The sequence below is a fragment of the Podarcis cretensis genome, assembly GCF_951804945.1.
Source record: "Podarcis cretensis genome assembly, chromosome: 3".
Classification (NCBI taxonomy): Eukaryota; Metazoa; Chordata; class Lepidosauria; order Squamata; family Lacertidae; genus Podarcis; species Podarcis cretensis.
The window spans coordinates 74,038,367-74,064,892 of NC_137172.1; the positions used below are offsets into that span (position 1 = coordinate 74,038,367).

Consider the following 26,526-nt stretch of genomic DNA (forward strand, 5'->3'; position numbering starts at 1 on the left):
TGCCAAATGAGTCTTCAAATCACAAACATGACAAATATTACCTGGTGCAGTAACAAAGGTAAGCTTTCAAATGTATATTCCCTTTTTAGACAGGTCTCTAGCTCCCTCTGCATGAGATCAGCCTGAATTACAAGAGGCTTTGCCTCCGCCACCTGTAAATGAAGGACAGAAAAATAATTTTGCTCTGAAATTAAGTTCTGTACATTCAGGACACCCTAGGTGCAGCAGTTGAGTTCTACACATGTCAAAAACACTTTCATTTGAAAGTTTTGAACACTAAAGCTGTTTTTAATTTCATATTCTAGAGTGGGTTTCAGAGGTCTGTGAACCTAGCACAATTTTTTTCCAAAGCAATAAATAGTGTGTGTGTGCGTGTGCACACACATATTTTTCTGAGGAGGGAGTCCATAGCTTTCATCAGACTCTCAAAGGGTCCATAACCCACAGAGGGTTAAGAGCACTGTCTTAGATTAAGATGAAGACCCTAGAAAGGTTGATTGAGATCATAAATATATTTCCTTTTCCAGAATTTCCCCTCTCCTTTCTCAGTTCAATATAGTGTTTGTGATCCCATGGGGAAAGGGATATACTACGGTTAATATTCTTCATCCTGAGTCCCTATGATAGTGAGAACTTAATTACTGAATTAAAGAACTAGAAAAAACACTGCTAGTTAATCAGCATACCACTAGACTTAAAAATCCAAAAGGTTACTGAAGTAAACACTGGAGGCCGTACCGTTAGGCCAAATGGGGCACTGCCCCACCAAACCAGACCCCACCTCTGCCTTCTTATTTACACAGAAGTGGCGCTGGCTGTCAGCTTCTTTGCGCTTGATCTCGGGATTCATCTGCACCGCAACTGAAAATGTTTTCTTTTTCAATTTGTCCTTTGCTGACCTCTGCAGGTCCACGTCTGATTGCTTTGTGCATGTATAACCACCTGGAGGTAGGGCTTCAAGAACCACACGTGTTGTACTCTTTTAGCTATTCTTCCCACCTCCCAACCATCTGCTCTTCAGTCTGTCCCTTCTTTATTCAACAGCACATGTACGTGCACACCCAGCAAAACACATGTGCTGTTTCTTCTCCCCTGCCCCCTTCAAGTAGAGGAAAGGACAGAAGGAAGTAAAGAAAGCACCTGTCTCTCTCACACACTGTCTGGAAAGGAAAGAAAAAAAGGTGTTTCCAAGTCTCTACCCCGCCCCTCCACTTCATTGTTTGTTTGCCTGGCTGTAGTACTTATGAGTATCACTGATATTGCACACATTTGGTTTTTCCAAAAGAGTTAATTAAGTGTGTGAGTTGTGGCGATGGGTTAATAAAACACAACTCATTCTGTCTACAGCATCCGCAGTCACCAGCCAGCCGGAAGTTAAACAGGGTCACTCCCAGAAGCAACAATTGAGAACTGGAGTCGTGCAGAGGTGGAGGCAGCAGAAAGGTGGGCTGCAACCAAACTGCAATAGTGAAAATCCAGGGGGTGAAACAACCACTGGTGCTACTTTAACAGAGGATTTTAAAAACCTTTTCACGTTACTACTGGTTAGTGAAAAGGCAGGTTTTCACTAAGGAAAAAACGTTGATGCCGTCCTCTCAGTAGGAATGTCATATGGCTATTGCAAAACATTTAACTTAAAAATAAATAAATGAACGAGATGAATTAAATGACACTGCAGATGAGCCCTCATTGTTAACCTTATAGAACTCAGCAGGGACATGAATAGGGGCAAATCTAGAATTAGCTGTCATGGGCTCTGGCTCCACCTACTGTTGGCCTTCTGCCTTCCACCCTACTAGTCTCAATGGGCATCAGACACCACTTTAACAGTGCCAGATGGATCCAGACCCTTCACAGCGGGGACATGATTAAGAAGGTCTTACATGCTCTTACAAGCTGCACTGGGCTTATTACTGCACTCGTATTCCCCGATTTATTTTCCTGTAAAAACTATAAAAGCTGAAATAATAGAATACAGCTTAATTACTAAAAAGACTGAACTTCAGGCTTATCCTAACCATGCTTACTCAGAGGCAAGCATCACTGAGTTCAGTAGGACAGGTAAGCATGAGGCACAGGACTGCAGCATTACCTGAGGCTGGTTTCTCTGAGACTTTTACAACGTTATCTAATGAGGTATTTTCACACCGACATTTTCATCACTTACTTGTAAACATTTCTTCAGCGCCAATTCCCTTTCTCTTCTGAAGTAATCAACATCTTTTGGGAGGGGGACAGAGCTATGAAAGATTACCAAACTTCCTTTAGAGAAATGTAGAATTAGCAACAAAATACTTGAAAACAATGTGGTATCTAGTATTCAGTACATTAGTCAATCATCTGAAAAACTTGTAAAATTCATATAGTTTATGCCTGCAGTAGTTATGAATACACTGCCACCCTGCCCATGACAACTCTTTCATTTTTGCCCATTGGCAGATCCCTGCTTTTAGCAAAATGGTCTTCTGACATATTCATAAATCACAAGCAGCAGACCAGAATGCTTGTTGGATGAATGGATGTGCAGCAGATGCTCTCAGAAACTAGATTCGGGTAGATTGACTGGCCATCTCCTTTGGAAGAGCTTCTCTGTGCTGAATGGAGTCACGCATTTTGAACAAAACATAAACGTTTAGCAGGATTCAGTCAAAGTGACAGTTTTCAACACCCTAATCCATTTAATTTCAATGGGTAGTTCATCTCACACTTTGAGAAAGGAGAGCAGAACAGAACTAGAAAGAGCAAGTAAAGTTAGCAATATTTATGGATTTTAAACTAAAGTGAAAATAAGTACCATGCTACAGGTTGGGCCTAGGCTGAAAGCCACTGCTCCACTATAATATTTGATTGAATTAGAGAAAGCAAACACACCACACAGAAAAATCAATGTATGATAAATGCTACATATGAACCGACCAGGATGCTGCAATCATTATCTCAAGCCCTTCTTTGTGTGCCCCCTTCCATGGGAGGCCTTGAGAGTGGCGACTCATGTATAAGCCTTTTCAGTGGTAGTTCTTTGCTTGGGGAATGCTCTCCTCAGAGAGGCTTACCTGCTGCCATGGTTTTTAGGTGCTGGGCAAAAACATTTCCTTTTCGTTAGGGCTTTGGCTTTTAATTATCTATTATCTTCTTGTGTGGGTGAGTTGTTTCTAGGTTTTTTTTTTTAAAAAAAGAATCTTTATTTATTTTAATCGAGACTTTATCATGAAGCTAAAATAACAATTCAGTTTTTTATGCTGGTTTTAAGGTATGCATGTGTTTGCTTAAAACACAGTGAGTTGCTTTGTGTTGCGGTGGCAAACAAACGACTAATAAATTTAATACATAAAATAATAGTTATTATAGTAACAGGCATCTACTCTTGCAATTAACAAACAATTAAATGCATGGGAGTTGCATTGAAACAGAGCAGTTCATTTACACTAGAACCATTTTTCTGTCTGAGGAAAATAGTTCTCTTTACCAATACCGTGTCCCCTGCAGATTCCCATTTCCCTCTATTTCTGTCTTTAGTTCTTCCAGCTGTACAGCTAGTTCCTTTTCCACCTGCTGGACCCTCTCAGTGGAAGAGATCTTGTAAATTTCATCCATTTTGCCTTGATTCACAAAAAGGGAATATTGGTTAGTAACTCAGCATGGCTATAGAGCCACAGATTTCCTAAAGTGTACATAAATATGAACTGCAATATAGGACAAATACACACACACCCTTTGACAGGAGAACTTTAAAAACTGATTAAAAAAACCGAGTATTTGTTTTTTAGACTTTCCCATATGCGTGTGCGCACTTCATTGCTGCAGACACTTTCCTCTCAACCTGGAAGTGACCGGACAGGGTTGGGTAAAATGTGAATGAAATGAAAGTAAAGTAGAAAAAGTTCAGCTCTCACCTATGTGCCTCTTCAGATTCCACCCATGTGTAGTGACTGACCAGGAACAAGACCTTGGGAGTGTAGTAAATAACTCAATAAAGATGTCAATCCAGTGTGTGGTAGCTGTAAAAAGGCAAATTCTATGCTAGGAATCATTAGAAAATAAAAGCTGCTATCACAATGCCATTGTAGCAAATATATGGTGGAACCACATTTGGAATACTGTGTAGAGTTCTGGTCCCCTCACCTCAAAAAAGATATTGCAGAGTTGTAAAAGGTTGCAGTATTTGGGACCTTATAAAAGTTGAGTAAGATGTGGAACGATAGAAATTTATAAAATTATGCATACGTAACCCCCCCTCCCCATTACACTAGAACTGAATGATGTTGAGTATTGGAAGATTCAGGCAGGTAAAAGGAAGTAGCATCCTCATTCAGCACAGACAAAGCAATAATGGCCACCAGCCTAGACAGCTTTAAAACAAGATTAGATAAATGCATGCAGGAGTGGGCTAGCTATCGGTGGCTATGCTCTGCCTCCACAGTTGCAGGCAGCAACACTTCTGAATACCAGTCGCTGGAAAACCACAAAAGGGGAGAGTTCTCTTGTGCTTGAATCCTGCTTTTGGGTTTCCACAGGCATCTGGTGGGCCACAGTGAGAACAGGATGCTGGACTAGATGGGCCATTTGTTTTATCCAAATGGCTCTTATGCTAATCTGAACAAACATGCATTGCAGAGGCAAGCAAACTAAAACAAAATGGTTATTCAGTTGACACAAACAGTTCGTCAGGCATGGTGGTTTATTTCAACCAAGGTAGGATGATGTTGTATTATTATTATTATTATTATTATTATTATTATTATTATTATTATAATACTTCTAAAACCTGCTTCCTGCTGGTTGATAACAAACAGTGGATGTTTTACACACTAATAATTGGATACTATTTTTCTATGGCACCAGCACCCAGACCTTATGGTGAACCAAGTTACCTCAGGAAGAAAAGGAATGGGTTGCTATTCCTGTTACGGTCACAGAAAGACAAACTTAGGCCTACAAAGCTTTGCAGTCATATACAGTAGCCCATGTCGGGGGGGTGGGGAGTGGGAGTCATGAACTCTCTTGCTTTATGTTTCCTGTATTGGGTGGGGTCATGTGTCATCAGGTCACATTACATGGCTGGTGAGCTGCATTTGGTTTAGTGTGTCAAAATGTACAGGTTTTATGAAATACTAAAGTAGGCCCAATACTCTGCCTACATCTGTTGCCAATAACGACAAGCGCAAGTCAAAGTCCTCCCCTCTGTTTCGGCTTAGTGAAATGAGACTATTGAAATCTACATACCATTTTCCTAAAGGAGCTCAAGGTTCTCCCCGCTCCTCATGCAATTTATTTGTAGAACCACCCAGTAAAGTGAACTGAGTGGGAATTTGAACTCAGGTCTCCTTAGTCCTAGTCCAACAATCTTAACTACTACACCACCAGAACAGGCCTGGGTGATATATCAATTTATCGCCCAGGACCGGTATGAGGAGCAGACTGTGATGTCGGCTTCACTCAGCGGTATATTGCTAGTGAAACCGCCAATGCTGAGTCCCTCTGCTAGTGACTTCCTTCAGCGAGCGTTGCTGGCAGAGGGACTCGGGAGCGGTGGCGGTTTCACCAATGATATATCGCTGAGTGAAACCGCCATCCCACTCTGCCCTCATACTGCGCAGAGGGAGGAAAAAAGCTGCATCAGCGACGTACTGCTACAGCTTGTTCCTCCCTCTGCATGTTTTTTAACTGCTCAGCTGAGGAGTGTGCAGTTGCCGCTCCCCTCCAATCAGTTAAAAGGATCCCCCAGCCCCGCATAAGCACAGGGAGCACCAGGGATGGGGAGGCCTCTCCATCCCCAGCAGAGCCACACAGAGGATCCCCAATGCTCTCCCCACTCGTCTGCGAGCAGGGGGACCAACCAGGGATGTCTCAGCTGGGGATCAAGAGCCCTCCCATGCCCCAGCTAAGCCGTACAAACATCTAGGTGCTGGGGTAAAACTGCATTGAGAACTGTAGGAATTTCCCCCGGCGCCTCAAGGGCTGAGGCCAATGCAGCTTGTTTTTTCAACGTTGTGGTATATCGCCAGATCACGATCTTTGGCTGGTGATATACCGCGATGTTCAAAAGCTGATCTCGCCCAACCCTGCACCAGAACAGGTTCTCCCCACCCTGCCAGTTCTTCACAGCAGTGGCTAGCCCTAGTAGAATGGGAAAACTTGATTAAATAATCCAAAATGTTATAATGCCACCACTTCCACCAGTCTATGCTGATAATCACATCCAATTATTCTCTTAAGTGTATGACTCCGTAGTCCAGTTTCACATTATCTCCTGCAGTGCTCATAAGAAGGCTCAATTTCTGAGTTGCTTGGATCGCATAAGTTGCTGCCAAGAAGTCATGCCACATAAATCTCTGTCTCATGGCAAGTACCGGTAACTTGTGTGAACCTGCAGCCACATAGTACAGGCATTTTTCATCTATGAGATAGTTAACATGCCCTGGAATACATTGCAATGTGAAGCATTTTCATAGGAAGGCAGAAAATTGCCCAAACCACCCGGAGGCTGTTTACCACACAAATTGAAAACATAATGTAATATATCAAAAAGAATGATGCTACCCACTAACAGCATACGAATCAGTCTGGCTTACTTGACCCAACAAGTCTTCCTCCCCTCACAAGGGCAAGCAAACCCCACTGCAGCCAACCACAGCCAGCCAACCATACCCTGGGCCCCCAACCTTTCTCACTACCAAGGAAACACAACAAGCAAATAGAAAAATAACCTATCTAGTTGACGCTGATATGAGACCACACACGTACATTGCAAAAAATATAATTTTTACCACCACCCCTCCTCTACCCCCCCCCCACCGTCTTCCTGACCTTATGCTGTACTCAACACTAATGTCTCATAACAAATGCAACTGATCTGTAGAAAAGTCTGCAACTTGGGGGGGGGGGAAGAAAAGGTATGTACCTTTGTAAACCAAGAAAATCTTTAATAATAATAAAAAGACACTGTCCAAGTTAACGCACAAGACTGAGAGCCGTGTTTGTGTGTGTGTGTGTGTGTGTGTGTGTGTGTGGCAATTGTTAAACCAAAGAATTTTTCTTATGGAATCAGCAAAAGACAATGAGCAGCTGCTACTGCTTTTTTTAAAAAGCAATTTTCCACCCTTTTTCTTTTTTTAAAAAAAACAACTAAACATGCAAGCTCTTACTCGAAGCGCCGTAACTATTCCATGGTACATTGTCTCCAAGGTCTGGACCTCAATTATTTTCTGAAATTATAGCTGATCAGTTTTACTCCCTCCTTTAAAGGCCAAAGACATGATTGAACAAGTTGAATTAGTAATGAGATTAAGATCAGCACTGTGAAATAAGTGTATAAAATTTCAAAGGAAACAGGATTAATGACATCAAACTTGTCTACCAACTTAAAAACACAGGTAGCAAAATGCCTGTTGTTATGGCTGGGGGGCGGTCAGCGGAAAGGTTACGGAAGAGAAAGTGGGGTAGTAGACAAAAAAAAAAAAAAAGGTTATTTGTTTTGATTTGGGAAGTCCTTATCCAGTCTATCAGCCAACACACCTGCACAGAAACTAAAAATACAGTTTTAAAGCTTTTAATTAGATTGAAGAAATCATTATTCTCCCCTTATCTCCATGATGATTAAAAAAAAATTATTTCAGTTTAGTTTTGATTTAGTTTGCCAAGGGAAGAGCTACATATTGGCTTCTGTGTCAGCTAACAGAAAGCTAACTTTTCTTTGAAAATTTTATATGCAGCAATTACAGCATGAATTAATAAGCAAGGAAATGAGTTTAACAGACTGCACCTAGTGCAGTATATGTGATAAACGATTAACTGATTTACTTGGAATTATTTAAAATGCTTTGCCTTATCTTAGATCTCACAGCTTGAGAGCAATATGATACCTGGTAGGAACAGCAAGGTCGCAGCCTCCCAAGTGCAGAAGGTAAACAGCCTCCAGCAGAGCAAAGAGAAGCCCTGTTGTGTTACTGGAAACTGTAGCAGCAAACCACGTCTCCCACAGGTTTCTATAGCTAGTGAAATTGAACACCGAAGTAGCAACAGAGGCGTTCATCACTGTGCAGGCCGAACTGTAACCATAGCAACCTCAGCATGCATACACACAATCCACTGAAAAAGAATTGACCATGCTTCTAAAACTAAAGGGTGGTGCACTGCTCCATTGCAATGCAGAATACAGGAGCTTTCCACAGAAGGAGAGGAACAAATACTTATTTCAGCCCTGGAGGACCAAAAGACAAAGTAGGCATGTAGACAGTTCTGCTACGAAGCTAAATAAGAGGAGTGCTATTAGAATATTGACTGCAATGATGGTGAAGCCACATTTTTAATATATATAAAGCTGTTAAAAAGCATTTTGCTATCAAACATTAATAATTATATTCAATAATCACATTCCGCTTACATGACCCGACTTCACCTGATTTCCCCCAATTCTTCTTTCTGCTACATTCTCCTGCCCCACATACCAAGTCAGAAGGTGCACCAACTCTCAAGAGAGGCTTTTTGGAGGGGGCATGAAGAGGGCTGAAATGTGGATATCCCTCATACAGTGGTACCTCAGGTTACGTACTTAATTTGTTCTGGAGGTCCGTTCTTAACCTGAAACTGTTCTTAACTTGAAGCACCACTTTAGCTAATGGGGCCTCCCACTGCTGCCGGCCCGCCGGAGCACGATTTCTGTTCTCATCCTGAAGCAAAGTTCTTAACCCGAGGTACTATTTCTGGGTTAGCAGAGTCTGTAACCTGAAGCGTATGTAACCCGAGGTACCACTATATCTGTGTCCCTTATTTATTTATTTATTTTAGACTATTCATATCTTATCCATATGCTAAAGATCTCGGGGTATACAACAGTAACTTCAAATAAAATATCCATATTCATGAAATCACAGAAGTAGGTGGAAAAACCCCAGTAAAAAGTTTAGAATACCACACATCTATCAGTTGACCACCACTCTATTACCTGGTTTGGGACTTTAATTAAAAAAAGCAACTCAGAGATTCTTCGGGTGAAATCCAGCATCTATCTGCCACTGGAACAGACACCATTAGTGGAACAGGTTGTTCTACCCCCTGCACTCAACCAAGATGTACTCCTAATTGTTGAGGGAGCCTCTGAAACATATTTGGGGTGTGTGCAGGGAAGAGAATAAATCATGCTGCATGCTCCAAAGTCCACTTGTGCTGGATGTTGCCCAATGGACTGAGGGCTGGACATCTGCATGTTACGGCATTTGTTACACCAGTCAACTACCTACTGAGTTTGAACGCGAAACCTCTCACATGCAAATAAAGAGTATTACATGCCCAACACCAACTGGTTAAATTCATTACCCCCTCCCTCCCTTTCACAAGAACCAACCCCTGGACAAATCCCGGGCACCTCATTGAGTTCTCAAGTCATGCAGGGCTGACACCTAACTATTTCTGTTGAATTTTATTTTTTCTTGCTATACATTAGTTAACCTTTTTCTCAAAACAGAAAAGTAAATGAGTGAAAGCTCTTTGCTGTTAAAGAGGCCTCAGTCATATGGATACTAAGAATAATGGTCAGATAAACAGTGATGTGGCTTAAAACTATAGATTAAATTTCAGGGGGAAATATTGAAAGGCAGGCTGTAAACGTTTTAAATAAATGAATAAATAAATAAATAAATAAATAAATAAGCATAGATAGTCATTTAGAAGCCAAATGCTAATTTTTGCTCCTGGATGATTCAGTTCTTTCTCCCCCCAATACTGTACAAAAACCAGTGGTATTTATTCTATATAGGCTGGTAGGTTGTTATTATTATTTTTAATAATAAAGAACACTTCCTTAGAACAATTACAATTATATTTTTAAAAGTAAAATTAAAAGTCAAGATAGAAACAAGAAAAAATATTTATTCCAAAACTAAGCTGCAGAATTTAAGGGCACATTAATGAACAGATTTGTTCAAGCCAAGATAATAAAATCAGCCCCCAATGGGCATTTATCTATAAGCCAATTTTGAGAACTAAGGTTCCCACACAATATCATCTTTCTTCAATACTGATTGAAGCTTCTGAGCATTCTTTAATAGCTGGAGAGAACTTGTGCTTTTATTCATAGGACAGGCACTATTCACACTGGCTCTTGAAGCGGCTGAAGTCTCTTTTGCTCCTTTTAATCCATTAGGTCTTGATGCTGAACTGGCTGCTTTTTGTTTCAGTTTTTTAGCCTTTTGCCTCAGTCTGTAAACCTAAGAAGAGAACAATTCTATAATACATCTAATGTACAAAGAAACATGCACTTTTTGGCACAAAGGACCCTGTAACGCAGTGCCTATACTACACAGCTCTCCCCACCAAGACGGATAGTATACATTTAGTACTTTTCCAGATATATTTGGTTATGATACAGGAAGGCCAAGCAAGGACATTGTCAGTTGTTTTTCTGCAATTATGGAATTTGCTTGCAGTGGCTGGTTAGAACAAAGGGAAGAATGAAAATACTAGAAAGCATATATATACCTCACACTTCCTTACAAGCATATGGTAATATGCAATACACAAAAATATTACATCATGGTGGTGGCATAATTTTCAGCTCATAATGTAAATACAGTTATCAATGAGTCATGTTACAACCCAGTAACAGAGAAGGTGAAGACGTCTATTTAATCCCTATGATCAGTTATAGTCTAGAAGGGACAACATGTAGACAACTAGATGTATTAGCATCTAGTTTTAAAAATATTAAAAAACATTCCTCAATTTAACACACACAAAACCAGATGCTGCACAGGAGATGTGTAAACAGTTTTCTAATGGTTAGCTCTTTTTAATGAAAAGCAATCATGGGAGGCCCCCATGGAGAAGAGGAATGGTGGAGGATGAGGAGAAAAAGCAGAGCTGCTTATTTCTTTCTCATCCAATGAATTTGGACACAGGGAACGAAAAATGATATGAGGACATTCCTTGCCTACTGGTGAGAAAACATCTGGGTGTGTGTTGTGATTCTGAGCAGACAAATGGCAAATCCTGATTGCAGGCTTACAGACTGATTTTTCAGAAAGAAAGACCCACCCTCTCACACATAAATTGATTTATTCATTTCATAAAATTTATACCCCACTTGATTGTAAAACAAAAACAAAAACCTCAGAGTGGTTTTTAAAAGATAAAACAGTAAAAATCAAGAATACATCCACCCACTCTTTCAAAACCTTTTAGGAGACAGTTCATATGTCTCCTACACAACATCTAGTTTGCTTGTCTCATTCAAAATCTAATACACCCATATAAGTCTTAGCAAATTTATTTTATATAACCTCACCACCTATTACGCATTGTTTCTGCAAGACTCATATAATCTAGGCACTGTCTTTCTGAAAATACTAGTTATTTTTTGCACTGCCTACACTGTCAATCCCTTTTCCTGACTTCAGGACGGTTTGCTTACATTTTCTTGGTGCTTTCTCAGTTTCGATATCTGCTCTCCTTTAGATTCCATCTGTTTCACAAGACAATCTAGTTCACGTTCTAGGTCTTCCCGAACCTCCTGGTTTTGTGTTTCTTGTATCTGCTTTAGGAGTTCTTGATGTTCACTGTTGGAAGACAAACTCTCAGTGGTCATTTTAGGCACAATCCAATCCACCACTTCCCTCCGAAGACTATTGTATTTCAGCATGTCCTCCAACGTATGATGATTGACTGTACATTGTACAGTGATAACGTAAGTACTATTAGGGAATACTTCTCATTACAGAAAGTATAGCATCTATGTTTGAAACAGTGTCACACTGTCCTTAACACATTATCATCAGAAAATAAGCTACTTCTCTTTGTAGCGTAAAAATTTCATATTGCTATAGTCCTGTTTTCTATGCAGATGTTGCTTCAGCAACAGAGTTACAAACAAGTTCTAAATAGACTATCTAGGGCTTGGCTGGATGAACAGAGTGAAAAAGTAATATTCTGAAGCTACTGGAGCTCCAAATGCTACAATGAGAAGCAAATGTATTAAAGACCAGAAGATATGCTGTTTAGACTAGAGCTGCAATAACTGGATATGCTATTATGCACCCTACTAGGACTAAATGTGTTTTGACTTCTATCACAATAAGTTGGCAGTTAACAAAACACCGCATTAGTGTCTTGTGGCTCAAAGGCTTCTATAGACACAAATTCTTGCAATTATGGTTTAGAGCCTAAAATAAGTCCTCAGCTGCTTATAGAAGATGGGTCAATTACCATAAATGGCAAGTTGCAAAACAGAAGGCTTAAGCCCACAAGGGGTTTGCACTGCAGGCAATGCATTTTTTACCTTTTAAATGCTTCATTGCTTTCTGTGACTTGCCACTAAAATCTTAGGGTGTTTTCACAAGTGATACCAAAAACAGTAGGACTAGAATCTAAAGAGCTGTATTAGGCACACCTCTTTTTTTCTTTTAACGGCACCATCGCACCTGCCCTATCATATATTACTTTTGAATAGCACTTTGTCATGCTGCACTGCTGTTTCAGTAACTTATTCTACTATACTAACATGAGGCTTGATGACTTGGGAAGGTCTGGTCCTAAACCTCTGCTGCCTTGCAGGATATCTTCAGGAGAAAAGGCTAAGGAGTAAACCCTACACAAATCTGGAGTCCTTAAGATGGTTTGATAGTGCCTTGTATACCTCCTTTCAGTAACTCCTGGGGCCAAGCTGATGTCAAATATTTTTCTCTGCTTTCCTTTGGACCACATCAGCAAGGCCAATTGTCATCTGGGCAGTCTAGGACCTCCATACACACAGCTCAGGCTTGTACGCTAGGAAGGTCACTTTGGTGCTGCTAACACAGCAGTTAGGCTTCACCCCCCGAGGTGCACTCCATTGTCTCTTGAGACAGACGGATGCCATTAACAATATCCGCATGGAAAATGGGGGTTTAAAATTATTCCTAGCACCACTTGCAAAAGTGCCCAAATAGTTTCTTCTCAACTTACAAAACAATTTGCCCCAAGCCTACAGGTTTTTTTGTGTTCAAATGGATAAATGAAAATAAGTACTTACAAGTTCATTTGTCCCAGTTCATCTTGCATAATCAAGAGAAGATCTGAAAGATGCTCAGTAGCAGAGGAAGATGTGGAGCAAGATGAAGGTCTGCTCGTGCCAGTCCTCTTTTCACCTCCTTCTGGGCGTTGTGAAGCTGCACTCTGACTACGGTATTTCATCATATGCAAGACGCTTTGAACATTTGCAACAACTGAGTGACTTGAGCTAGCAGACTTGTGGGGAAAGCAGCACATAAGAAAGCCTCATTAAACAAACGGTAATTTTAAAACAAATTCTCAATGGTGATGATGATGATACATCGCTTACCTTCCCAGCAACAAAAGGTAGTGTCCCAGCTGGTAGGTATGGCTGCGAGCCGCATGCTTTCCTCAAACCAGAAGGTTTCTGAGAAGTATAAAAACTAGAATTATTCCTTTATTTCAAGAAGCAGAAGTAGTGTCCTAAACTTGCAATTGTATCATGTGTTGATTTTGACATTGGATTGATTTTCTATAGTGTCCCAAGCAACCTTTTAAATGGCTAGAACAACTGTGTAGGAGCATGCTGCTATATGCAGTTTTAAGAAGTATTATTATAGTTTGCTGAAGTTGCATTGTTACCAAGACAAGACTTCCAGCGTTATCAGCATCTCCAATGTTCAGAATAATCAACAGGATGTTAAGCTGTCTTGAGACTTGGCAAAATATGAAAAATGCTCAGAAGACAAACTTGCTGTACAGTTAAAGTAATAGTTGTGTGTTAAAATACAGAAGAGGTCTTAAATCCACTTGTGTAAGCTACCTCTTGTCAGTTCTTCCTCCCTCTGTTGCACCATGTCACAACTGAAGCCTTTTCTGAGGATGCCGCACACACATCCATTCACCCCCCTGTGCACCCTTTTAATGTCAATCTCACCATTAAGCTTCAAAAAAGCCACTGAAGACAATAGAAGACTTCTTCCAAACCTAACTGCAGTTTGTATGTGAGCACATTTTTTGTTATTGCTTCATGCTGCTTTTAGACTTGGAAAATACCTATTGGTGTCAATAGTCCCCCCCCCCCAACACACCTATAATTATACAGGTGACAGAGCAAGGAGGAGAAGCTGTAAGTTGAGTTTGGAAGCCCCACTGGTTCTATCTAGCTCAAGGGCTCACAAGACACAACAGAGAACATAAGAAATACACCACTTGACTAGTTTCTTCTTGGTATTCAATACATAGCTGAGAAACCTAACTTTTTTCCTTTTATTTTATTACCTTTACGGCTTTCTTCTTCCTGCTTTTTTTATTTGCTTCTTTTTGAGGTGAAAGTGAACACATAAGAATTCTATTCATCTCAAGTCCCGTTTGGAGCTGCAGTAAAAAAATACAACCATGTCTTGTTAAATGGACAGAGTGGTATCTCAGTCCAAAGCTACAGAGAGAAAACAGCTGGGTCCAAAGATAACGAATCTCTCTCAACAGATGCCAATGATGTTCACTGAGATAGTGATCCCTCTCTTCAGTGTGACATATGTGACCAATGGATAAGTAGCTTTAACAGTTTGTAAGACCCATCTGAGCAGTTTAACACCACTACAGTGAATAATGATTGCTCTCAAAAAGGCCATCTGCTTAATGGGTTAAAAACTATACCCTATATTGGCATGGAACAAAACGCTTGCCTAAACTCATTAGCAGCATCTAGTCAGAACATAGGGCTTACTTCTATCAGGTTGTACTAGTAAAATAGTAAAACTATTCCTTTATATCATGAATGACTTCCAGCCTCATTTTATGTAGCGCCTGGTATCCCCTGAAGTTGCCCCATTCTTTCCATTTTCTTTCCTACTTGTTTTTTAAAAATACTTTACTCCAGATCCACTTAGTTTCAGAACAATTGGAAGGGACAGAATTTTATTTGATGATAGCAAATTGTTGTTCTAAGGTTTTCTCCTAATTGTGACACCTGAGAAGAACTAGTTTCCCCATCCAGCTATCAAATAACAAATTAGTAGGATCCTGCTATATACGTGGCTGTGCAGCACACTAAAGCCAGGGAATAATTACTTCATTTCAGAATAGTAGTTGTATTGGTCTGTTGTACTAAAGAAATTCATCTATATATTAATTTGAGTGTTACCATCTTGGTTGTGAGTGATGTAAGATCTGCTCCCTGGCTTGCAGGCCTGTTTTCCATTTGGCCTGGGATGGTAGAGCCCTGACTGATTCCAGGTACAAACTTTTGGACTGAGGTATTGTTTTGGGGTTTTTGTTGGGGCGGGAAAAGTTGTTGCTGTTATTGATAATAGTTTTTGAATATTTTAGATCTTATGCAAAAATTGTTCATTTTGGTTGTCCATTTTTTGATGTTTGATTGTGCATGACTACTTTTGTTATGTTGTACTTATGTATTATTTTCATGTTGTAAGCTGCCTTGAGTATAGTTGAACTATGGAAAGGCAACACACACAGAAAACTATATACAGTACAGTATGTATGTCTGCAACACCATCAAACACAGCGGAGCTTACTTCAGAGTAGATCTGAACAGAATTTGAAACCATTCTATGCATCTGTAATCTGAGGCAGGTATGGCAAAAACTGAATCTAGACAGTCAAGTCTGGATCAGTTTATCAGGATTTGGGGCTAATAAGTCTCTCAGGTAAAGCTACTTATTATGCACAAACTTCTTGCTTAGCAAGGAACAGGACCACCTTTCTCTAAAACACATTAATCTATGTTTGCTAATATGTTAGAACTATTCTTTTTATTAGACCAAGCCTGCACAGCTTACCAAGATCATGTGAATTACAGCTTTATGGTGTGCTCTCCAACTGGTTAACAGAGACCTTTTTTGTAGTCACAGATAGGCAACAAGAATAGCAAGTTCAAAAATGATACTTTGTTGATGGGCTGAATTTCCCTTGATGGGTCAGGCTATTAGCCCAACTAAAAGGCACAATGTATTTCTGGTAGCTTTCTATTCTCAGGGGATTGTCCTTCTTCAAAAGCAAAAGGGGGCAGGGGTAAGGAAATGACATTTCCTGCAATCAAATTTTGGATAAAGTCACTAGATCCAAACTAATGCAGATATAGACAGCAAAACATACTTGTGTGTCACGGTTTGTATTCAGGATCACTGCTGGTTAAAGCAGAACTGCAGCATAAGGCTGTCTGCAGAAGCTCCTGTTTTATCACTGCAAAAATACTCATCTTCCTACCTGCGCAGCTTTATCTTGAATTAGTTTGCGCTGGTGTTGCTCTTCCAGAAGCTTCTGTTCCAGGTGTCTGATCTTGTCCTTTGAGAGAGAGGGAAGGGACCACATACAATAAATGAACTCAACAGTTATCATTTTTAGGGCGAGAACACTGAAAGTGAGCCAAAGCTTTCCATTAAAGGAAACAAGGCTGAGGAAAGAAAAGCAAAAGTAAAATATTTATTTGTTTGGGTAATTTATATACCATTCCATATTTCAAAGAAATATGTGAATGGTTTACAACAATAAAAACATCAGAAATAAAGGCAAAAATCCACATTTTAAAGCAGCACAAAACATATGGGGACCATATTAACCACTAGTAGGTCCAAAATACAGAAATACGACAGAAACAAACAGCCCTGTCCACCAAATGTAGAAGTGTGGCGTTTATAGGTAACAGCAGTGCTCCCACTTCTGCCGCCATCTCCCTTTGCCACAGGAATGCCCAGATCCAGAACTGCAATTTTGCTACTAGTCTCACAAATGTTAAATGTTATTGGAAAGCCATTTAATGATATTTATTTACTTACTTCTGCAGTCTTCTGAGTGCTAGTAAGTCTCCAGCATTCTTTTTCTAGAATTTCAAGCTTGTCAAGTTTTGCACATAGCTCCAGCTGATTCTGGTCTTTTTCCTTCTGAAGCTGCATCTGAAAAATATGCACATGATAGTGGTTTGGCAAGTGATAGATAGCAAGCTTTGCTGAAATGGTTTACAGCTTTCAGATTATCAAATTCAATGCCACAGAAAATGCAATTATGATGCAGCAAGTGCTATGGGCATGAGTTTAGGAGGCTTACAGACAAGAACTGAAAATGCATACAGATTTGCACAAAATCTTGCTGCACATGGAAACAAAGGGCATCTGTTTTCTGTGTATGACAGCTGGCACTGGATATCACTATGTATAGGTGCATATGGATTGAGGTGGAGATGGACAAATTTTGTAAACATGCATGCATTATGTTGCAGGTGTCCAAGTGACACCAGCCGTGCATAACACAAAAAAGGGAATACACCTTGGAACATGGATGGAAATGTGTATCCTTATCTGCTATCCATAGTTCACTGCACATTTACTAGTTGCATGAAACACCAAGCTGCATTAAATCTAGCTAAGGAACAGAAATGCCAACTTTCAATATTGCAAGTTTGCATCTAGGCAAAGAATATAGCAGAAAACAAATCTTGGGTTTACTGATGTCTTTCCGTGAAACACACACACAGCTTCAACAGAGATTGTACTGAGGCATTTATTGGCCTCAGTAAATGGGAAACAATTATGAGACATTTCCCATTTACAGGCAACATGATCTCCTAGAAAAAGGTTCGTGAAATCTCAGTTTATTTTTAAAAGAAACCCTAGTATTAAAAAATCCAGGAAAGAATAGTTAGATGGCTATTTTCATTTTTATTTACACACTATTTGGCAGCTTTGAGGGAGGTGGGAGGTAATATTTGTCATCTGCAGACTATTGCAATGCACTCCACGTGGAGCTACATTTGAAGGTGACTCGGAAATTACAATCTAGAAAGCGGCAACTAGAATGGTGACTGGGAGCAGCCGCAAGGACCATTTAACACTGGTTCTAAAGGACCTACACTGGCTCCCAATACATTTCTGAGCACAATTCAAAGTGTTGGTGAAAACAGCTTCAACCAGGTTGGCTGCGGCAACCCAGTCAGATGCATATAAATAATAACTTCGTTGTTGCTGTTGTTTTTAAATTTAGCCAAAGGTGACTTATTGCTAAAAACACAGGAATCTATGGAAGCCACCATACATTGTAGTTGTGTGATTTCTATTCTATTCTTCTGATAAACAAAGCATGTAATAATAATAATAAAATTTTATTTGTATCCCGCCCTCCCCAGCCAAGGCCGGGCTCAGAGCAGCTAAAATCATAAAAACAACACAATAAGGAAAAAAGCAAACATCAATTAATTAAAATACATCTTAAAATTAATTCAGACAAAACGCATGGAAGCCGATATATGTGCACCTTATGCTTGATCAACCAGTTTTTCACAACCACAAATTCTCAGTGTTTTCAAAGACTGTCTATGAAGGTGACAGATAAGCAAGATCTAACAAGAGATCACACCAACAAGGTTTGAGCAGAGCCTCTCAGATACAAAGGAAGGAGAAACAAAGGGCAAGAATATGATATATTAAACATGTGCACCTGCTGTTCTAGAACCAGTTTCTTTTCCAACTCTGCATTGACCATCATTTTTCTCATGTAATCTAGTTGTTTCTCCAGCAAAGAGCAGCGAGACTGTGCTGCCCTTAACTGCATGCTCACATCTGAAGGGGAGGAATGCAGGGGGAGGGAAAGAGAGTAATAATTATGTCTTATTTGATTTTACAGATTTATGCTCTAATTTGCAATATAATGATGCTGTTGAAATGAACTTGCTTGCTTTCACTAATGACCCAATCCCATTACTGTCCTCTCATTTTATTAGGTTATCAACAGTGGAGATACATGAAGCGCTCTGGTTATTTTCAGAGAGGCTCATGAAAGTATTCCTGCAACAAAACTGATAAGTATACTTATGGTTTGCCTAAAGCCTGCACAATTCTTAAAAGAAATTATGTTTGTATATTTAAGGACATTGTACCCTGCCTCTCACTATATGTCTCAAAGTAGCTTAAAGAAAGAAGCAAACAATCTACAATTTAAAAAACAAAAAATAGATTAAAACATCAGAAATAGAAACATCAATCCCAGCCAAGGGATCACAGGAACTGAAGTCCAGCAACATCTGGAGGTCACAAGTTCTCCACCCATGCATAAGGGAATTTAAATGAAAATAGTTTAATAAGCAGCAGTTCCTGCTTTTTAAAAACTGCAAATGATCACACACTTCTATAATATTGCCAAAGTGCAATATGCATTTTTATTTAAACAATTAGTAAAGCAGTTAAAAGGCAGATCTGCCAGAACAAAATATTTAAATCATGTGATAGACCTCTTTACTACATATCCTGATTAAACATTAATTGAACAACCAAACAACAACACGAGTGCTCATTTGAGATTGATATATAATAGATGCGAATGGTAAGGCTGTCATCAGTGGTAGTAGAAGGGTACCTTTCTTCTCTTGCATCATTCCCTGGTGAGTTATATCCTTCTCGTTGGAGTCATGCTGAAAGGCCTTTTTATACTGGGCAGCTTCTCTGGACAAGCAATTCAGGTTCTCTTCAGCCTGTGACCTCTCTAATTCAAGACGGCGAATCTTTTCCTGAAGAGTTTTAAGGGCTGCCACTAGAGCTGGTGAAAAGGTAACTTAATTGTTAATGACACATCTCTACTTTAATAACAATGAAGCAAAGAAGCTACTTTAATGTGAACATCAGTTATGCATCAACCTGCAACATCAGTGATATTACATTGCTATATATTTTGCTTAGATGATAGAAACATAGACTTGTTTAAAGATCCACTTTCTGTCATTTGTGCTATGGTTAGAAGGCCAGTAAGGCACCAAAAATATGAAGGTTTCTCTCATCTTCTCTTACTGCTTCTGGTTCAATGTAACCACCACTCAGATTGGAGCAGGTGGATTATAGAAGGCATAATTTGACACACATGCATACACAAAGCTACAAAATATTACTGCCCATTCTCTGCTGATAGCTGCAAAATGCCCTAACCACACATGCTTATTTTTCTTGGTATAAAGTTGTGTATCCTGCTCCACTAGAAGAAAGCTGTTCTTGAGCTCAGATGAACAAGACTATATACTAAGAATGACAAAATAAAGAGGTTCACTATAGCTACCTAGCAGTAATTTCCTAGTCAAGGACTGGAATGTTACCAAGACCTAGGTGGGCAAGCTGAGTGGAATTGATCTGACTCAGCTGTTCCCATCTGGGAACTTGGTGCAGCACCAGCATGGGTTTAATGGGCTTTGGTGTGGCCCATAACGTTTGCAACCCATTTCCCAGGATACCTCTCTGCTCCGGAACATGCTATGAGGGTCTGCATCTGCTATAGGGCCAAAGAGACAGATTCCTCATGGAACTGTCAAAAGTGGTGTTGGAGAACTCTACGGCTGTTGCCCATTCATTGGTAACCTTGCGAATGGATTACTGCAATGTGTTCTATGTGGGGCTGCCCTTGGGGCTGGTCCAGAAACTCCATCTGGTGCAGAATGAAGTGGCTAGACTTCTAATGGGGGAAGACAGCATGTGACACCTCTGTTAAAACATTTGCACTGGCTGCCTATACGCTACCAGGCCAGCTTCATGGCTTTTGCATTAATACAGAAAGCCTTGAACAACTTGGGTCCAGGATACCAGACCAATCACTGAGGCCATCTGGAGGAGAGCTGTTAGTTACTGAGGCCTGACTCGTCTAACTAGACCCCTGGCATTGAGTGTTGCTGGTCCCATGCTGTGCAACTCTCTTCCAGCAGAGTTGGCAGGCACCCTCACTCTTGAATTTCAGACTTCTATTGAAGATTTGCGATTCCAAGGCAGAACAAAGATATTTGCTATTCTTTTTGTCTCCCTGCCCCCACTCATGTTTGCTTTACTCAAAAAAAACCAACCAAGTTTAAGATAATGATATATTCCAAGGACAAGTAAGTAAAACATTAAATAGGTACGTGCTGCATAGTCCAACACCAAAAGTTACATTTCTCTTTAACAAAATAAATAAGAACGTAAGGACATAAGAAGAGCCTGCTGGATCAGGCCAAAGGCATCCTATTCTCGGTGGCTAATGAGATGCCTGTGGGAAACTTTCAAGCAGGATTCAAGCAAAAGATCACTCTCCCCTCCTCTGGTTTCTAGCAACTGGTGTTCAGAAGCATTGCTGCCACCAGCTGTGGAGGCAGAGCACATCCATCGTGCCTAGTAGCCACTGACAACCCTCTCCTGCATGAATTTGTCCAATCCTTTTTTCAAGACATCTGCACTGGTGGCCATCACTGCCTCCTGTGGGAGTGAGTGCCATAGTTTAACTATGCGCTGTGTGAATAAATACTTGGGCATGAAATAAATGGTTCCATGCCAAAAACAGACAGGAATGCACTTCAGGTTAGGCCAAATTAAACTCTCACTCTTGTAGAGAACATGAAGCCAAACACAAGCACATGCAGTACTTATCAAGTCTCCACATGTGCGTACAGTTATTGCAGCATAATACTGTAGTATAATATATTTCTTTTGCAATATATTCATTTGTGACAATTTTCCCCTCAATGATGTTTACTGGTTGTGTTTCTTTTGTTATGTTTCAGAAGCTTTGATTCTTTTTTGTTTTGACTACCAAAAAGCTAAAGATAAAAGGCCAGGAACATGGCCCAAATTTACCTATGTAGGCAAAGCTGGTAAATGAAATCCAGTTAATGAATCAGCCATTTGTGCTAATCCCAAAACTTTTAGATATACAGTATATATATGGATCAACAAACTAGTTTGTGATTAGCTGGCAATTCAGGATCCAAAATCATCGTTTGGTGTGATGAAAAAATTGACAAATCATTTGTCCTCTTGAGGCCACTACACTTAAGAGAATAGAATGCCATTGAACAGACATCAAATAGAAGCACAGAAGCAGCTCAAAACCATGGTTTGCCTTCATATTTTGAGGATTAAACTACGGTTGAAGTTCTAAACTACTACTTAGAGGTTTGAGGTCTAAATTGAGCTATGTAGCTTGCCAGACACGGCCACCTACGAAGCCTCAGCAAATTGAAAAAGAAGTGCACATATTTTTTACCCCTGGCAGATTCCCTTTGTAGCTGAAATCTGAGTAGCCCCACACACTGCCTAGCTGCACCTGGGAGAAGTGTCACCTCGAACAAATACCAGAGAGAGCCTGTTCACTAGAAGATATGTTACTCAAGCCAACATTGTCTTTCTAGCTATTTTTCTTGGATCTCAAATATCAGATAAGTTCTAAACCAGTAGCACATTCCAAAACGCATTCAGCACAGGCCAAGAATATTTGCTGACTAAATGTCACATTACTCATGTGTCATAGTACAATACTTTGTGTTTTACCTTGGTTGTTTGGTGCAGGAGTGTCTTTTGCCACAGCTGTTGCCTCCTTTGATCTGACGTTTGCAAATGCAGAGTATATGTTACCTGGAGGCTGAAGAAAGCTTCCTATGTAGCTGTTCTTCGACTCAGAATCTAGAGACTGCAGAAAAGATATACAGTGTCATTTAGTTATGTTAAAGTGTTAATTGAGGCACCTTCCACTATGCTGGGGAATCTTTTTCACCCAGGGTTGTTTTTCCTTCTGGGAAACATGCTACATGGAAGTGGTGGATAGAGCAAGGAATGCACATTTTATCTTTGTTTAGTAGGCTACTTTCCTTTTCATGCCTGAACCTGACTCAAACATCTATTGATGGGAATAAGAATGAGGGCAATGACTTTGAGATTAACTAGTTCACTGTGGCAAAACGTTCCTTCACAGACGTTTGTTTCCATGCTCCCATAGCAGGTTAAAATATAAAGTCAGAAGCATTAAAACTAAACCCATACAGCTATTTTGCCTAATTCTGTGGAATGATGTAAATTTAGGTTAGATTCCTTTGTAGTTCTATGTTCATTCTCTCATGTTGCTTGAGAGAGGGTTCTCTCAGACCCCTAATGCTAAGAAGCATTAAGTTTCTCAGTGATTATTTGGAAATTAAACAGAAAGATCAATGTAGCTGACAGACTCATAAAAAAGAGAAGAATCTGCAGTAATACTACACTGAAAGCTATTTTCCCTAACTTAAAAAACCTGCTCAAACGTCTTTGCCTCTTTAGGGACTGCTTTAGAATGGGCTAGTTTCTTTGGCTGCTAACATCACATTACTTACCTCCATTATAGGGGTCTAGACTCCAGAGTTCCACTCACCTGCCGAGACAGAAAAGTCATTATGTTGTGTGATCCTTATTTTGAAGTATAAGCAGAATGCCTTTTCTCCTCAGCTATTTGTATTTATTTTAAGACATTTACACAGAAAGGAAGAGAAGATAGATTACATTTTTTATGAACAAGACTGAGGCTACATCAAGTCTGGTTGATTTCCCACAAACTTGCAACAGAAAAATGGCACAAAATATATTAGCCTGCTCTACACTTTGTTATGTGATTGCACTGTTTGCATTCCACTTAGCTGCAGATTTTTAATGCATAGCAGGGGGTTGGACTAGATAACTCTTGGGGTCCCATCCAACTCTAAAATTCTATGATTCTATACAATAATCTCTCAATTGGTCTGGAAAAATCATTTGTACGTTTGCTCTTTCCAGCATTCTCCCTTCATCCTTCGTTACTGGCAGCTTTTTTCTTCCAAAGGATTTTTTGTTCAAATGAAATTAGCCTTTGTACAATACTTACATAATTGTTCACCATAGCTAACCAGAGTCTCCCACCCCAATCTTGTTCATTCTTGCGGAAACTAAACTGGTTCATGGTATCCTCACCATCAGCAGGCCCCATCTTCCTACATATTATGTAAAATGACCAATGTTTAGGTGTTCAACAAAGTAATAAGTATAATACCAAGAGTGTAGGAGCACACAGCTTTATTTGCACAAAGTAGCAGTAATCACTTATTAGGAAAACCATTAAAACCAAATTTCAGCTAGAAGCAGCATGTATGTAACTATGGAAAATCAAAAGAACAAACGTGGACACAATATTACATGCAAAAACAATGCTCATTTGGAAAGGTTCTGTCCAAATGTTTTCACTGGGTGCAGCAGTGTTGCAAACAAGCCTAAACTGTTTTACATTGGTACAAATATTAAACAGACTTTGTCTATTTAATTTTAGCTAGTAGCTGTAATAAATCCTTCTGTTTTAGGCTGACAAATGGGGGTGAAATAATTTTTATATTTGGATTGAGACACTTAAGTCAGAGAGATCTTTAAACATGTTTTTGAAAGGAAAAAACAACACCATTTTATTAGACAGATCAGTTTGAAAGCTACTTAAGGAACACTCTTGTATCTTGTACTTTGTCACCTATCCCTGCATCCACACCTGAGCTGAATTTGAACCATGGCTGGTGAGCTCTAGCACCTCTCCCTCCTTTTTAAAGTGAAACGATTAAGTCCTGGAGGCGCGTGTTTTAAAGGCCTTAAAAAGCAAGCCTACACGTGTTTTCTCAGAAGCAAGCCGCCTTGAATTCAACGAGGCATGTGCGGGTGCAAGATTGAAGCCATACTCAGCGAATATATCAGGGATGGCCCCTTCACCGCCATCAAACACCTCTTTTGTGTCCTCCCGGTGGTAACAACAACAACAACAACAACAACAACAACAACAATAATAATAATAATAATAAAGTAGTCGGCTCCCTCCTCCTTCCCCTCCCATAAAAACAGCTGCAGGTTTAGTGTTCTTCGCTCGCCTGCATCTTCTTCCTGGCTCACCAAGGTGAGCTTGGAAGCGAACTGTTGGGGGTCTGTGGCCAGGATTGCTCTCGCCTCTCTTGGGAGAGGGAGGGTTGGGAAAACCCAGGGAGGACACTCTTTATGGACTCTGCCGAGGCGCTGGAAGTTACTGCAGGGTGGGGCCCTTGGGCGAGGGTGGGTGGTAAAGGAAGGGATCTGTGGGTCTCCCATTTGGACGCGGGCGGAACGAAGAGCCTGAGCCAGGTGAAAACGGGGGCGGGGGGGGGAAGGGAGCAACCACCAGAAACTCAACAGGTGAAGAGACGACGACCTCCTCCCTCCCCGCATACACACCTTACCGGGATTCACCCGAGCTGCAAGCACCAGAGGAGCTCGCGCTACGACCCAGCCCCAGTTATGCCGCTCGCCTTCTGCTTCCCGGCTTCGGGTAGACCACAGCTAACCATAAAAGGCGGCTCACTTCCTAGAGCGCCCTTCTTGACCGGGGCCGTTTTTCAAGCCGCCCGCTTCCCCTCCCGCTCTCGGGGATTCCACGCCCTCGAGCCGTGACCCGGATTATTGGCCCCGCCTCCTCCCAGGTCCTTTAGCGGCTCCCCCTGGATTAGGGAAACTGCCCGCCCTCCTGCCTCGCCCGCAGAAGTGCTTTCCTTGGCTCAGGGCGGGAGGGGGAGGTTGTTTGTGCTGCTCTTGGGCTGGCACGCCAGCATTTCCCTTGCATTGCATGCAGGGGAGAGTACGTACGTCTCGCGATGGGTTGAATTAGCTGAATTACCTGGTTGATAGGCTCCATGAGAGATGTATAGACCAGTGTTTCCCAACCTTGTGCCTCCAGCTGTTTTTGAACTACAACTCCCATCATCCCTGACTAGCAAGACCAGTGGCAAGGGATGATGGGAATTGTAGTCCAAAAACAGCTGGAGGCACAAGGTATAGACAATGGACATGCACATTCTGTTTTGCTTTCGCCGCGCTTTTTCCTGTGCGGGAAGGGGGTGTAGGTCAGTGGTAAAGCATCAGAGGTCCTACGTTCAGTCCACAGCATCTCCAGGTAGGGCTCAGCCCCACGCTGAGACCCTGAAACGCCGCAATACTGACCTAGATGGACCGATGGTCCGCCGTGGTATATGGCGGATTTTAGCAATACTTTCGGAATTTTTACTTATTAAAGGCGCAACGGCCCTGCCGGGGGGGGGGGGGGGAGTTGCTAACCCTCCACCAGCCACAGTGTAGGCGACTGGGATGATGCAGCTTTTCACAACACTGACCACATATACAAAGTGACTATTTATTACTGCCCGACTTATAATATTTATTTTACACCCCTCTCCCCCAAAAAAGCCCAGGATGGCAAAACACATTAAAAACAACTCCAATGCAGATGCAGGAGGGGAAAGGTCTCAAAAGGCTTGTTGAAAGAGGAAGGTCTTCAGTCAGGCACCCAAAAGATAATACTGTCTAATACTAAAAGGGAGGAAATTCCATTTCCTACATTGTGGCAGAATGGATCAACTGATAAGATGGTATCTAAGCCCTCACCAGCAGAGTAGTGATAAAAAGATAGTGTGAAGTAATAACTAGTCTGAGTTTGGTGTTCATTGTTTGCATCTTAAGACTGCATGTTTACTCAAACACCTGTCCAACAAGACTTACTCCCAAGTAAGTCAACACAGGTCTATGGTCTTAGTCTCTTATTTTTGTCAAGGATAATTGATTTTCAGCAGTTGATATTATTGCTGTAGTGTTAGTGCAGGAAACACAAAGATGTTTTAATGAGCGAGACCTCCATTTATAGCAGTCAGATGCTTAGCTCATATTAACTGCATGCCAACTTCAAACACCAAATCAGCAACAGGCCTGCATAATACAAAGCAGAAGTATTGGAAAGTTTATGTATCTACATATTATTTTAGAGTTAAAA

General features: G+C 40.7%; 2 protein-coding genes across 6 annotated transcripts in view; both read right to left on the reverse strand.

Annotated features, from left to right (window-relative positions):
- Positions 1-8,018, reverse strand: part of LOC307213592 (uncharacterized protein) — a 57,626-nt gene extending 49,608 nt beyond the window's left edge. The window contains exons 1-5 of one of the 4 annotated variants that reach the window (XM_079971594.1): positions 7,863-8,018; positions 3,894-3,998; positions 3,467-3,599; positions 2,168-2,240; positions 42-152 (exon numbers count right to left, since the gene is read on the reverse strand). In XM_079971594.1, coding sequence (XP_079827720.1) covers positions 42-152; positions 2,168-2,240; positions 3,467-3,594 — 312 coding nt within the window. In that variant the 5' untranslated portion in view covers positions 3,595-3,599; positions 3,894-3,998; positions 7,863-8,018. Of the gene's footprint in view, positions 1-41; positions 153-2,167; positions 2,241-3,466; positions 3,600-3,893; positions 4,224-7,862 lie in introns of those variants that run through there. The other 3 variants (XM_079971593.1, XM_079971592.1, XM_079971591.1) reach the window with 3 other exon arrangements.
- Positions 8,019-9,849: 1,831 nt separating this feature from the next.
- On the reverse strand, positions 9,850-25,153 carry CEP57L1 (centrosomal protein 57 like 1). 2 transcript variants are annotated; one of them, XM_079971711.1, is made up of 12 exons: positions 24,947-25,153; positions 23,063-23,100; positions 22,251-22,389; positions 19,330-19,509; positions 18,415-18,536; positions 16,761-16,877; positions 16,192-16,269; positions 14,245-14,340; positions 13,313-13,390; positions 13,004-13,218; positions 11,408-11,552; positions 9,850-10,205 (listed from the first exon to the last, which is right to left on the reverse strand). In XM_079971711.1, exons 2-12 carry the CDS (start codon positions 23,066-23,068, stop codon positions 9,981-9,983), a joined length of 1,401 nt encoding a protein of 466 aa, XP_079827837.1. In that variant the 5' UTR covers positions 23,069-23,100; positions 24,947-25,153; the 3' UTR covers positions 9,850-9,980. The 2 variants fall into 2 exon arrangements, with proteins under 2 accessions (XP_079827837.1, XP_079827838.1); XM_079971712.1 differs by having other exon boundaries at positions 24,942-25,153.
- Between the last annotated feature and the right edge of the window lie 1,373 nt (positions 25,154-26,526).

What these genes read in the sequence shown, in the direction of transcription:
- CEP57L1 (XM_079971711.1), bottom strand. An exon ending in AATGATGCAAGAGAAGAAAG is followed by an intron (nt 18,537 to 19,329) that starts GTACCCTTCTAC and finishes CCTCCCCTTCAG; the next exon opens with ATGTGAGCATGCAGTTAAGG. An exon ending in GCACTCAGAAGACTGCAGAA is followed by an intron (nt 16,270 to 16,760) that starts GTAAGTAAATAA and finishes TCTCTCTCAAAG; the next exon opens with GACAAGATCAGACACCTGGA.